General features: G+C 40.1%; 1 protein-coding gene across 1 annotated transcript in view; it reads right to left on the bottom strand.

The window, feature by feature from the left end:
* Positions 1-13,289, bottom strand: part of BICC1 (BicC family RNA binding protein 1) — a 246,379-nt gene that overhangs the window by 43,229 nt on the left and 189,861 nt on the right. Inside the window, exon 4 of the mRNA XM_048856281.2 lies at positions 2,371-2,450. Coding sequence (XP_048712238.1) covers positions 2,371-2,450 — 80 coding nt within the window. The remainder of the gene's footprint in view (positions 1-2,370; positions 2,451-13,289) is intronic.

Here is a 13,289-nt window from a genome sequence, read left to right as displayed (position 1 = left end):
TGTGGCTCAGACTATTAAAACTAACATTTTAAAAATAGAATATAACACAATAATAAATTCATGGTTTTTAAAAAGTGTTTAAAACAAGAATTGTTTTCTGGCCTTTCTGTGCAGCTGGACCACTGTTAAACATATATATTGGGGGGTATCAGGGTTATCCATTTGGCCTGGGGAGCATAAAAGAGGAAGACAAACTGGAGGTAGGGGGAAATCTGAGGAGTACAAGGTTCATTCCACAGCAGTTTAAAGTCTACTAGGTGTTCAGTGAACTAAAATCAATCCTTTGCCACAAATTCACATGCAGTATACTGTGCTACAGAAAGGTGGTATGTGCTAACAAATTAGCAATGTGAAACAGCTAGATACACTCTTATTGGCCAATTCTCAAAGGGAGTTATTTCCCAACTTCTTTTTTGCTCAAAATATCAGAACAGCTATTTCTGATGCAACTGGTTGGAAATTGTAACTTACACACACACACACTTCTCCCTCCCCAGGCAAAATGGGGAACTCCTTGTCTCCCAGGTGGGTCCCCACCTCCTGCTTCCCTGCTATATGGAAGAATGAATGTGTTTGAGCATGTAAAGCTGAGTTAATGGATTTTAGGTGTGGTCTTGAGATCAGCAGTCTTTCTCAAGCTACTGTGTGTATGTCTTTCTCATACTCCCACCAGACCCTGGCCTTCTATCCCACACTCTGACCAGCTAAAGTGAATCTTTCTCCTGACCTTGGCATGTGGTTCCCTGCTTGTCTCCCATCATGACCATACACAATTCAACACTCGAGCCCATATCTCATGGAAACCACTTTTAATAATTGAAATAATTTCAACACAAGGCCTCACCCAAAACTAATCAAAGGTTTGATGAGACCATCAAACTATACTAAAAATGGAATTTCTGAGCCAAGTCATTTGAGAGTTACGACAGACAAACATAAAAAGGTAGGAAAGTGTTCAAATAGTGAGATCACCTCATGCTTTGAACCCTCACTTCTCCCAAGTACGTCTTCATATTTGCTTCATGCCATTGGTGTTGAGACTCAAGAAGAAGGTGACCCACTTAAAAGTCACCATGACTCAAAATGAGTGCCAATTCTAATAGGTACAATATAAGGAAATTTTCAACTCTACAATGAGCATCCAGCCTTTATATTTAGCTTTCATAAACCTGTTTGGACTCGCTTTAAAATTGACAGAGGTAAGATAATGATCTCCACTGGACTTGTAATTTTAAACAGGATACGCAATTCTCTCCAGTATACTTGTGGTCACAGACCTGGGCCTAAAAGTCCCCAAATACCTATCTATCTCCTGGACCATCATGAAATGTTAAGCCCTACCGCATGTTTCAGTACAGAAAAGTCTTTGAAAAGATTTGCGGATAAGATTATCTCCATAAAATTAAAAATTACCCTACGAAATGAAAAGTTCTCAATCAGTTTGAGGTCAAGGCTTAACTCAACAGCCTATGTCCCACTACTAGGTTTGAAACACTAGCAGCAGCACTGAGGATAAGGGAGAAAGAGGGGATTTAGACAAAGATGTCAAAACTGTCTTGCTGAATCTGTGCATTTTGAACCTGAATAATAAACTGACTCTTCCTTTTGGACTCAGGGAGATTAGTTTAGCTTTTTCTTTTGAGCATTACCTTGCATTTTAATATCAATTCCACTTTCGAAATAACCTTTTAGTTCTCAGTTTGTTTTTCTGTTATATTAGTGTTTGTCCTACACCTAAGCATTTACATATAGAATGCTTAGATCACCAGAACATCTGAGTGCAGAGAGAATGACTTGTCAATTTATAATTTTGTCAAACACTTGATCTGTGAACATAAGAGACTCCCCCAGCCACTTATTTAGTAAGCCTCATTGTAGTCAAATTTCTGACACTCAACATTTCATTTCTGAAATATCATAAAATTAGGAAAACACACTATGCTTTCCACAATTCTGTACTACAAAATTGGCCACACAATCTACTACTTGCAGTGGAGTTTGACTGTATTTTTTTAAAAGAGAAAACTCAGTTCAAGTTTTTAGCCAATATGATAAGGAAAATCTCCCCCCAAACGTGAATGGAACGGAATCAGAAACAGTGTCGTCTTCTTAAGTCTGCACAAAACTGAAAAACAGTTTCAAACAGAAGTGTATTGAATTCAGTATCAACACACACACACACACACACCCCGCCCAAGGGACACTTTACTAATCATATTATTCATTTTAATGTAAAATTTTAATAAAAGCATCTGCTTTTAAATTAACTCTAAGTTGCTACAGAATTCAGCGTCACTATGGCATGGAAATAGGGGCCTGCACACAGGATTTCGGCCCAGGACTCAATTTTTAAACTAATTTTCTTCTTACTTTTGTGTCCAAGACAGACATGATCTTCTCCTTAGCTTCTTTAACATTTTCTTTTTTTCCAGAGACTTTAATATGGGGATCTAAATAAAGAGAAAAAAAGATCAACAAACAAGGGACATGGGGAAAAATCTATCAAAATACTTACTCTTTCACGATCAAGCATTAAACAAATAACCTACTTTTAAATTTTAAAAAAAGCTTTTCATTGTTCCTTTTAAAAAGAAACAGCTACTTTAGATATGTTAAACTTTAGAGGTGAACTAGAGTACCAAACTCTTTTGGCATTGGCTAAATTACTCCAGCATGTTAATAATCAATTCATTCACTCTTCCCACGTGATTTATTGTGCTCCGTAATATCATAGTAACAAACTCGGTTTTAAAAAAATGCAAAATTACATATTACCACTGTGATATTACAAAGCAATCTACTGCAGTGTAGACATGTAACAAAACTGTACCAAAAACTTCTCTTGCTGAATGCTAGTAATGGGCAACCCATAGCCATTTGATGTCACAGTGTTTTTTTATATGCCAGTTTATGCTTCTTCTACACAGAACCTAACCTGTGGATGCTTACCAACTCTTAATTATGCAATTAACGTAGTTATGAGATCTCTATACTGTTGTTGTCAGTCTTTACACCTAATCGCAAAGCATTGGAATGGACATAAAAAGCTCCTTCCCTTGGACCATTAGTAACAATTCATGCATGAACAAAATATATTTTACACATTTAGGAGGCATTCAATACTGAGTATCACCTTACTGAAGTTTTTGCTTAATCAGACCTAAAGTACTGGATGTAAAAACTTAGGTATTGACCATAAGAGTTTTTAATCATCAATGAAATATGAGATGATGATGTATCCCCGAAGAGTTATCAAGCAAAGTACAATGACAATTAAACAAAACCAGGGGGTTAAATTCTGAAACTCTTAATCAGTCAAAATGGTCATTGGAGAATCTGGCTCAAGGAAGTTAAACAGGACTTGGAACTAACCCCAGTGTCCATTAACTGAAAAGGACACCTTAAGTAGAAGAGCAGCACCATCTGGTGTCTGGAAATGTGAACTACCATAATCCAATATTCCCAAACAGAAATGTGCCCAAACCAAACCACCCTGAATTTTCAGGTGTTAGATCTGGATTTTGTAGTTTGGATCCAGTCTTGTCTCTTTTCTCCTAAAAATGAGACTGTATGCCTATTCACAGTGTAGTGTGGCCCTTTCCCCCATAGTGGAATTTGCACTTGCTCAAGGAACTTCTAAATCCACTGCTGCACAATGCATACTAATGTGATTACACCTGGTACTGCATTTTAACAAAAGCCATCCAACATTTTGTAATATGTATGGGCATTCAAATTTTCAGTGGAAGGGGAGAAACAGATATATCAACAGAATAAACCTACGTTTCTTCTATCACCAGATATTTAAAACAGTCAATCATAACATCCTTTATTTTCAACTGAGTACAAAAGGTTTACAACTCAAAAGAGACAATTTGCAATGCTTGGATACTGTTATGTTCCAAAACAAGAGAGAGCAGGTTTTATCTCAACAAGTTTTGAAAAAGTTCAACTGAGGAGAAAGGAACTCTGGAGGCATAGATAATTTGCTGCCAAATTGCACAGAAATCACAAAAATGCAACATTTTGAGTTCTAATCAGACTTAAACAGGCATAGTTTTGTTTTATAATGGAAAACAGTCACAAAAATGTGGTGTGCACTCGTGGCATTTACAGCTCAGAAATCCTGCTGTTCCAGACTTTCCACAACGGTGGTACTGAGCACCTCATCAATTTTTTAAAGGGCATTTTCTTTATTTTTTTCTCTTGTTTTATGTTTGGCATAACCCAAGTGGTTCAAATATATTTTAGCTCAAAATGTCTGAAAAAGCTGCTACAAGCAATGATTCTTAGAAGCAGAGATCCCAGCACATTATGAATGCTACAAGTATCCGCTTGGAGATGACATAAAAGGATACTTGTATTTTACTGAAAAGTGGATAAATAATTTTTAACAATATATTTCAACACTCTTCTGATCAATGACAGAAGGTACTTGAGGCCACCATCTTGGTATCTCCTGAAACCTTGTGAAACCCAGATGAGCTAGTACTGTTCAACTGACAGTAAACAGAGACAGGCAGACACAGTACTAACATCGAAAAATTAGGTGAGGATAGATTGGGGGAGAGGGGATCTCCATTTTTCATTTCCTTTGGCTTTTTAGATTTTGTTGGTGTTCTCAGACTCACAAATTTCTCAAGTTTATTATACTTTCAGCCTTTATTTTTGTACCCTAAAAAGAATAAAAACAAAGTATGTTACAGAATGTACTTAATTTTCTTCCAAAAAACAAGAAAACTCAACTAAGCCACCGTTAGAGATTTTGAAACTCAATACCATTTTCACAGTCTATAAAATCTGTCAAGATTACAGTCTTAATCTCCTTTACAAGATTTTCCCACAATGACAATATAAGATTAAGAATGAGCATATGTTGCTAGTCTATAGAATTCACCCTTTCAGACTCAGCCCTCTCTTTCTTTCCATCAGGGAAGGGCACTTTATGGGAATGTCTTGCACCTGACTGCTGTAATTCTAATTCTTGTAACTATCATTCCTGAGACAGTTGTACAGGTACTGAAACTAAGAAGTTCAGTGAAAACCAATATCTGCCCTGTAACATTGAATCATTGAATACTGAAAAAAGTGGGAAGCTGAATTATCCAGGAACTGCTCAGGTAATTCATTCATAGATTCCGAGAGTTTAAACTCAGAACAGAGAAGATCATTAGATCTTCACCTAGTCTAGCCCCCTGTATATCACAGGTGATTAAATTTCACCCAGTTACTCCTGTATTGAGCCCAGTAATTTCTATTGATTACTGGATATCTTCCACAAAGACATCCAAGTCTTGATTTGAAGACAACAAGAAATGGAGAATCTATAAATTCCCTTGGTAGTTTGTCTAATCTAATGGTGAATCTCACTATTAAAAATGTGTGCCTATTTTCTAATTTGAATTTGTCAGTCTTCAGCTTTCAGTCACTGGTTCTTATTATTCCTTTCTTTGTTTGATTAAAGCGCTGCAATACCTGGTATTTTCTTCCCATGAACGTACTTAGTAATCAAATTTCCTGCCAATCTTTTTGATAAAATAAACAGATTGAGCTCTAAGTCTCTCACTGTGAGGCATCCAGCCCCTGAATAGTATTTATGGCTCTTTTCTGTACCCTCCCTAAATGTTCAACATCCTTTTTAAAATGTGGACATGAGAACTGGATGTAGTATTCCAGCACCAGCACCAATGCTGTAAATAGAGGTAAAATCACCTTACTACTCTCCTGTATACACACCCAAGGATCTTATCAGCCCTATTTGCAACAGCACTGCATTTGGAGTTCATGTTCAGTTGTTTATCCACTATGACCCCAAAATCAGTTTGAGTCACTGCTTTCTAGGGTACAGTTTCCCATTCTGTAGATTCGGTGTGCATTCCTTGTCCCTAGATGTATAACTTTGCATATTACTGTAGTAAAACTGATGTTTGAAGAGACCCAGCTTACCAAGCAATCCGGATCACTCTCTCTGACTGCCCTATCACCATCATTTTTACTGCTCTGCCAGTCTGTGTCATCTGTAAATTTTAATCAACAGTGATTTCTTCCAGATTGTTGGCAAAAATATTGAGTAGTGCGAAGTCTAGTTATGAAGTTGACACACATTGAAACAGTGGTGACACCAAAGAAAAATACTGAATGAATTATTGCTTTTGGGGGAATGAGGGGAGGCAGGCAGAGTGCAACAAACAAGTACACAACGGTGAGTTAGTTAATGGTAGGAAAAGGAGTAAAGGCAAATAAGAATCGCTTTTGCAACGCCTTTGAGGAAACAAGAACTAAAGAGGAAATAAGCCCGTTAGTGAAGGAGGAGGGAGAATGAAACTAATGACTCCAATGGCAAATTTAACTTTTTACAAAAGTGTCTTCAACAATAGAAATGAAGTTTGAATTGTCATTGCTGAAGAGCAGGTGAGGGAAAACTTGGATATTTTGAAAATATATATATCAGACATTCCTAACAACAAGGTGGATGAGGTAATGTCTTTAATTGAACCAATTCTGTTGGTGGAAGATATAAGCTTTTGAGCTTCACAGATCTCAAGTGTGGAAAAGGTAACTAGAGTGTCACAGCTAAATACAAGGTGTGACAGATTGTTAAACATAAGGGGTTAACACGTAGAAAGAAACCACTTAAAAATGAAGTGGGCAAATAATACCTCTACAGTCATAGGACAAAGGAGGGGTAATAGAGTCCATCACCCACATCTACCACATCCCCACCAAGAGTCATAAGAAAAAAGAATCATCTGACTGGCCACTTCCCAGTGGACAAAACCACACACTTGATTATGACATCAGTTACCTCCTGAAAACAATCGCAAGTGAAATCCTTAAACAGCACATCCACCACAATCTCTCCACCACTGAGAGAACAGCAATACAATCCCTGAAATCCAACCACTAGATACTGATCAAACCAGCAGACGAATGGGGTGCCATCACAGTTCTCAACCATGACGACTACATCAACAAAGCCAACCAACAACTCGCTGACAACACCTACTATAAAGAACTCAAAGAAGACGTGCCCGCCCCCCCACAACAATTCACACAAGAATTTAAGGATATCATGAAATCGTTCCCCAAACAACTCCAAGAGAAACTCTCATTTCCCACGTACTCACCCCACAGACCTTCCACATACTTCCTAAGATATACAAACAAGAGAACCCAGGCAAACACACCATATCCGACCATGGCATTCTTCATGAAGGAATATCAGGACTCATAGAAACAATCCTCAAACCACTCACCAAACAAAGGGTCAGTTTCCTCCGGGACACAACCAACTTCCTCCAGAAACTCAACAATATTAACGTTCTCCCTCAGAACATTATCCTTGCTACCATGGAGGTCATGTTCCAATACACCAATTTCCCTCAACATAACAGCATCACTGCATGCCTCAAATACCTACAAGATAATGGACAACACTCACATATTTACCTTAAACTATCCATTTCATTCTCACCCATAACAACCACATCCTGAAAGAAGTCTTTCACAAACCCCCTCTTGTGGCCTTCATTGCTCCCTCCCCACCACCTCACCAAACTTATCGTCAGAAGCAAGGTCCTTACAGACCAAGACTCACCAACTCAAAATGGCACCAGACTCTGCCAAAACAGATGCAAATCCTGCAGACATATCTCCACTGCTATGACGATCCATGCCTATCACAGAGTGTGCTGTACTCGGATCCGATGAAGTGAGCTGTAGCTCACGAAAGCTCATGCTCAAATAAATTGGTTAGTCGCTAAGGTGCCACAAGTACTCCTTTTCATTTTAAGTGGTTTCTTCCAACATCTGTCACACCTAATATTTAGGTGAGACACTCTAGTTACCTTTTTCAGACCTCAAGAGCTCTGTGAACCTCAAAAGCCTGTCTCATCCACCAACAGAAGTTGGTCCAATAAAAGATATTACCTCGCCCACTTTGTCTCTCGTATCCAGGGACCAACATGGCTACAACAGCACTGCAAACAAGTCCTGACAGCATGGATTCTGTGGTGTTAATGGAATTCAGCTCACAAGTTTACCCACTACTGAATTATTTTTCTTTTAAGAGAGTCCTGAAGAACTGGAAAAACTCTTCTGATTAAGGCCTATTCTACACTAGAAAATTAGGTCAGCATATCTCTGTTGCTCAGTGCCATGAAAAATCCACACTCCTGAGTTGCATAGTTAAGCAGACCTAAGTCCTCACATAGACAGACTGATGGAAGAATTCTTCTGTCAACCTAGCTCAGGGGTAGGCAAACTTTTTGGCCTGAGGGCCACATCTGTGTATGGAAATTGTATGGCGGGCCATGAATGCTCATGAAATTGGGATTGGGGTGCAGGACGGGGTGAAGGCTCTGGAGTGGGGCCAGAAATGAGGAGTTGAGGTGCTGGAGGGCACTCCGGGCTGGGGCAGAGGTTGGGGGGAGGTGAGGGCTCTGACTGGGGGTGCAGGAGGTGCTCTGGGATGGGACAGAGGGGTTCGGAGGGTAGGAGGGCGATCAGGGCTCCGGCTGGAAGAGCAGGCTCTGGGGTGGGGCTGGGGATGAGGTGTTTGGGGGTGATGAGGAGGGGATTCCGGGCTGGGACTGAGGGGTTTGGAGGGAGGGAGAGGGATCAGGGCAGGGGGTTGGGGTGCAGGAGGTGATCAGGGGTGCAGGCTCTGGGCAGTGCTTACTTCGAGCAGCTCCTGGAAGCAGTGGCATGTCCCCTCCGGCTCCTACGCAGAGGCACGGCCAGGTGGCTCTGGGCTCTGCCCCATTCACAGGTGTCGCTCCCGCTGGCTGCAATTCCCAGCCAATGGGAGCTGTAGGGGCATCAATGATTTCCAGATCTAATGTGCTCAGTTTAAAAATTAATTTAAAAAACTGTCTCTCTCCATGCTAGTCCCAAACTCAAATTGTTAACTAAAATCAAGCTGGATTCTTTGCTTCTCATTCTTCATCACTACTATTGTTGATGAAATTCTTCCCTCATCATAACTCTGCAATTCCAGTGTCTTCCAATTATTCTCTCAGTGACACCTGTGTAATCTCATTAGTTACACCTGTACAAAGCTACTGAAAGCGAGTTATTGAAACCTGGGAAAGAATGCTCTTGATTATGTACAAGGCAGAACAGAATCCAGTTCACATGTCTACTGCTATTTTTTGCTCTGCATTGCTAACAAAAAGCTTATTTTTTACTAAATAAAGCCAACAGATATGAACAAGTAGAAGAAGTGAAGCTGCTGAATAAGAATATACTGTTCTTGCACAGTCACTTCACAGCATGCAATCCACATTCCTGAGACACATAGCTTTGACAACCTAATCCACAGTGTAGACAGCGCTAGGTTGATGGAAGTATTCTTCCATCAGCCTAGCTACTGCCCCTCAGAGACATGGAATAACTACGTCAATGGGAGAACACCTCCCATCATCATCAGTAGTGTCTGCACTAAAGAGCTGCAGCTGTGCTGCTGTAGTGGTTTGAGACACTCTCAGATATAACAGTAACATGTCTAAGAGTACCATATCTTTGCCCCTTTCACCATAATATAATAAAACTCATATCCAAAAATTAAAATGCACAACAGAGGTTTGCTACAATATCATTACCATACCAACCATGTAAAAAACACAACCAAACTACAAATCCAATCACATTAAATATGCTAGCTACAGGGGCTGTTTTAAAAATACGGATTAAAATTATATCCCCAACAGAAAAGTAACTTTTTTGAATATGTTACTGTAATTGTCAGTCTAGCAAGTGGAAAAATATTCGAATAGACTTCAGTGGAGTCAGGATTTCACCCCCAATTTCATCCTTCTATGTGGCTGTGCACATTTTATAGAAAACTCCCAAAACTGGACCATTTGCCCATTGGGACTTCTTTCAGAACTGCTCTATCACTGAATGGGAGTGAAAAAGAAGCATTTTTTCCTGAACAAAAAAATAGCATATGATAACAGATATGTTAAATGATTACTTCACACTCTCTCTCTCACACACACACCCCCTGTAGCCTTCAAATTGTTACCAATGAATACATGGTTTACTACACACTTTGTACAAAGCATTAATTACAAATTCAGTTGCTCTGCCTTTCTAAATGCTTTGGCAACTGCTGCCATCAACTAGGAGCCAATTCCTTTAAAATCCTTGTTCCAAAGGAGTTGTTACTTTTTGGCACTACAATTATAAGATTGTCCATCAATTATAGATGACAACGGATGCCCATTTGTTGTAGAAATTATGTCAGATACAGACTGCTGAATATAAACTGATTTTCATACAATAATTCACTAATTGTGATTCCTTTATTCATCCAATGGCTATAAAGCCCAGATTTAAATGTATATCAAAAAACAATCTTAACCTTCGAAAAAAATCTTAATTCATTGGACAAAGCTATGAATTATAGACACACAGAGTAACTTTTCTGTCAGGTATAAGTGTACAACAGATGGAATTAGTATATTTGTAATGGTATACAACGTGCACAGGCATAATAAAGCCTTCACTGGATATCTGTAGATTCAACAGATCCTGATCCATCAAAGCACTTATGCAAAGTTGGATCAGGGCTATACCAATGATGCTGGTGTGTCCTGAGAAATGGATTGGTGCCCTACAGGAAGATACGATTGTGACAGGATCCCCACGGTACAACCTGGAACTGGGGTACTGCTGTGTCCCCTTAACTCTCCAGCCTGGGCTGTCTCTCACAATGCTTTGCTAGTGACAAGCAGCAAACCCCTCCAGGCACTTATCACTCAGCGCAACAGTATGTGGAGCACCACACCCAGCTAGATTGCCTGAATCCTCCCAGAATCACTCATGAATCTCACAGAGAAAGGCACCAGCCAATTCTCCCCCGCTCCCCAGTCTTCTACCCGAGAGCTGTACCGTCTTGCCCTCGTCAGAAGCCTGATCACCCAGTCTGCCCCTCTCTCAATGCAGAGAGGACATACACCAGCCTTTGTAAACGGAGTTGAGATTTCCCAAGCACTACAACCAAAACACACTCTTATGTAAAATATAAAACAGATTTATTACTACAGAAAGATAGATGAATATGGGGGCTACAGGGTGCTACTTTGAGATACAGTTTTTCACAATTATTCAAAAGAATTTCTATCACAAGGAACATCAATTGTGGGGATCCTACATTCTTATTGAAAAGGATCTCAGCTTAGACAATATGTTGCATGTTTTTGAGTATAAAGCTTTTAATCACATTGGAGTTAAGCAACCCAGTGTTATGATTCACACACTTGATGATTTTATGAGAAAAGCTTACCAGCTGCATGGAGATAATCTTAAACATAAGATACACGTTACAAAGCTGGGAAAGATTTTTCTTATGAAGTGTTCGATAATTGTAGTAAGACTTCCACCCTTTCCAAAATAAAGTAAAATGGGGCTTTCACTATGAACTATTTTATGGGGGCTATTTTTCTTTCTGTCGAAAGTACTTAAAGGGTTAATCTAACGTCAGCAGCAGTTTTCCCTCCTGAAGAATGGGGGGTTTATGTCTAACAGAACTGCATATATTATTCAGTGAGCAGTCAAATTTATCACATGAAATAGTAGGAAGCTCCAGTAACATGAATGTAAGGATCACCTCAGGAAGTTGTTCACAACATTCTTCAGTTTGTTGCATTCCCTATTTGAAGTGGGTTGCTGTTCCTCCCACCCACCATTCTCTCCCCCTCCCCCCTTGCAGCTCTATGGGGATGGGTGGGGTTCATGTGCTCTTGTAGTTGAGCTGAGTCCAGGAGAATGTGACGTCTGGGCTAGCACTCTTCTGCCTGGCCCTGCAGCCTTGTATTTATGAGCCACTGCAATGGCTGGCTGTACTGGGGCATCTGTGGGAACAACATTGAAAGGATTTGCCCACAGATTGTTCATTAATGAGCACAGAACAGGGAGAATAGCAAAGTGGGCACAATTTACAGTGCTACACAAGTACACACAAAAGAGTGTACAAGGCAAGTCAAGGCATTCCAACTGCCCCAGGCTCCCTCAGGGTTCAGAGACCAGTGCTGGGAACTGGACCCAGCTACCTCCATCTCCCCTTAATCTACTTCAAGCAGGTGGGATTTGGAAAGCCCTAGCCCCTTCAGAACTCTTTTCCTCAAGCAGTCAGCAACAGTCACAGACAAGAAATAAGGTCCAAGTCAGGGCCCTCCTGCTGCCCTTTATCCCATTTGTAGACCATTGTAGCCTCCTGACACTTGTACTCAGCTCTGAAACTTGCACTTTGGGTACTTTTTTTTTTTATTTGCTCCATTTGCTTCATTTGACATGGGGTTTTGTTTCCCACCTCTCCGACCATTAAGAAGCCTTTAATTGTCCAATACATTAATACTATCTATTGTGCTTGTTCTTCCTCCCCTTCTACTCCGACTTCCTCAGTTTACTTCTTTCTTTGCTCATTCCCATAATCCCTAGACTCCTTCTCATCAATCCTCTCCCCAATTCAGCCCCAGCAAGAGCCCAATCCAACAAAAGAACACAAACAAAACGCTTCACCCCTAAGACTAAGTTTCAATATATAAACAGAATAGCCTGCATGCACATCCCACATCCCTCCAGCTGAAGGGCAACCAGTTCCAGGAGCACCTATCACTACAAAGGTTCTTTCAGGGCAGCACTCCAAAGCCCTCGGCTCCCTCAGGGGTGCAGTACCAGCAAAAAATATCATACTGTTTCTCCTGCTCTACAGATACCAGAATCTATATGCTTTCAGCAGAATAATGGTCCTTCCAGGACTCCAGTACCCATTAACAACAAGGTAATGATCTTATCTGAATCCTCATGTCTGTATTGCACCACTCTGCCTCCTGTTGTCTTCTCCATCCACAATGTTTCTCCTTTTTCCCATACATTTCCTCTTTCCTTCCATCCTCTCCTGCTTTGACATTACTCCTCCTCTATCACCCTTCTTACCTCATCTATATTCTCCCTTTAAAAAATACATTTAAAATTAATTTAATTAAAGTAAAATCTCTCTCTTGCTAATATTAAAGGCTCACACATGACAGACTTAACTCCCTAAGCTTTTTTGTAACCTTTGTACTCTCCCCTTCTTGTATCCTATCTTAGGCCTGGTCTACACCAGAAAGCTTCGCACTGGTGTAGCTACACAGGTATAGCTATACTAGCAAACCCTCCTAGTACAGATGCAGATTACATTGTCAAAGAAGTGCTTTGGGCAGTATATCTTATGCCAGTTCAGCAAGTGAATAAACTATTCCAGCAAAAGCATTTTTATGCCAGCAAACCACAGCTTCTGC

Source organism: Caretta caretta, chromosome 7 (assembly GCF_965140235.1).
Source record: "Caretta caretta isolate rCarCar2 chromosome 7, rCarCar1.hap1, whole genome shotgun sequence".
In the NCBI taxonomy this organism is placed as follows: Eukaryota; Metazoa; Chordata; order Testudines; family Cheloniidae; genus Caretta; species Caretta caretta.
The sequence above is the reverse complement of the archived record's forward strand: the minus strand, read 5'-3'. Positions and strand labels throughout refer to the sequence as shown.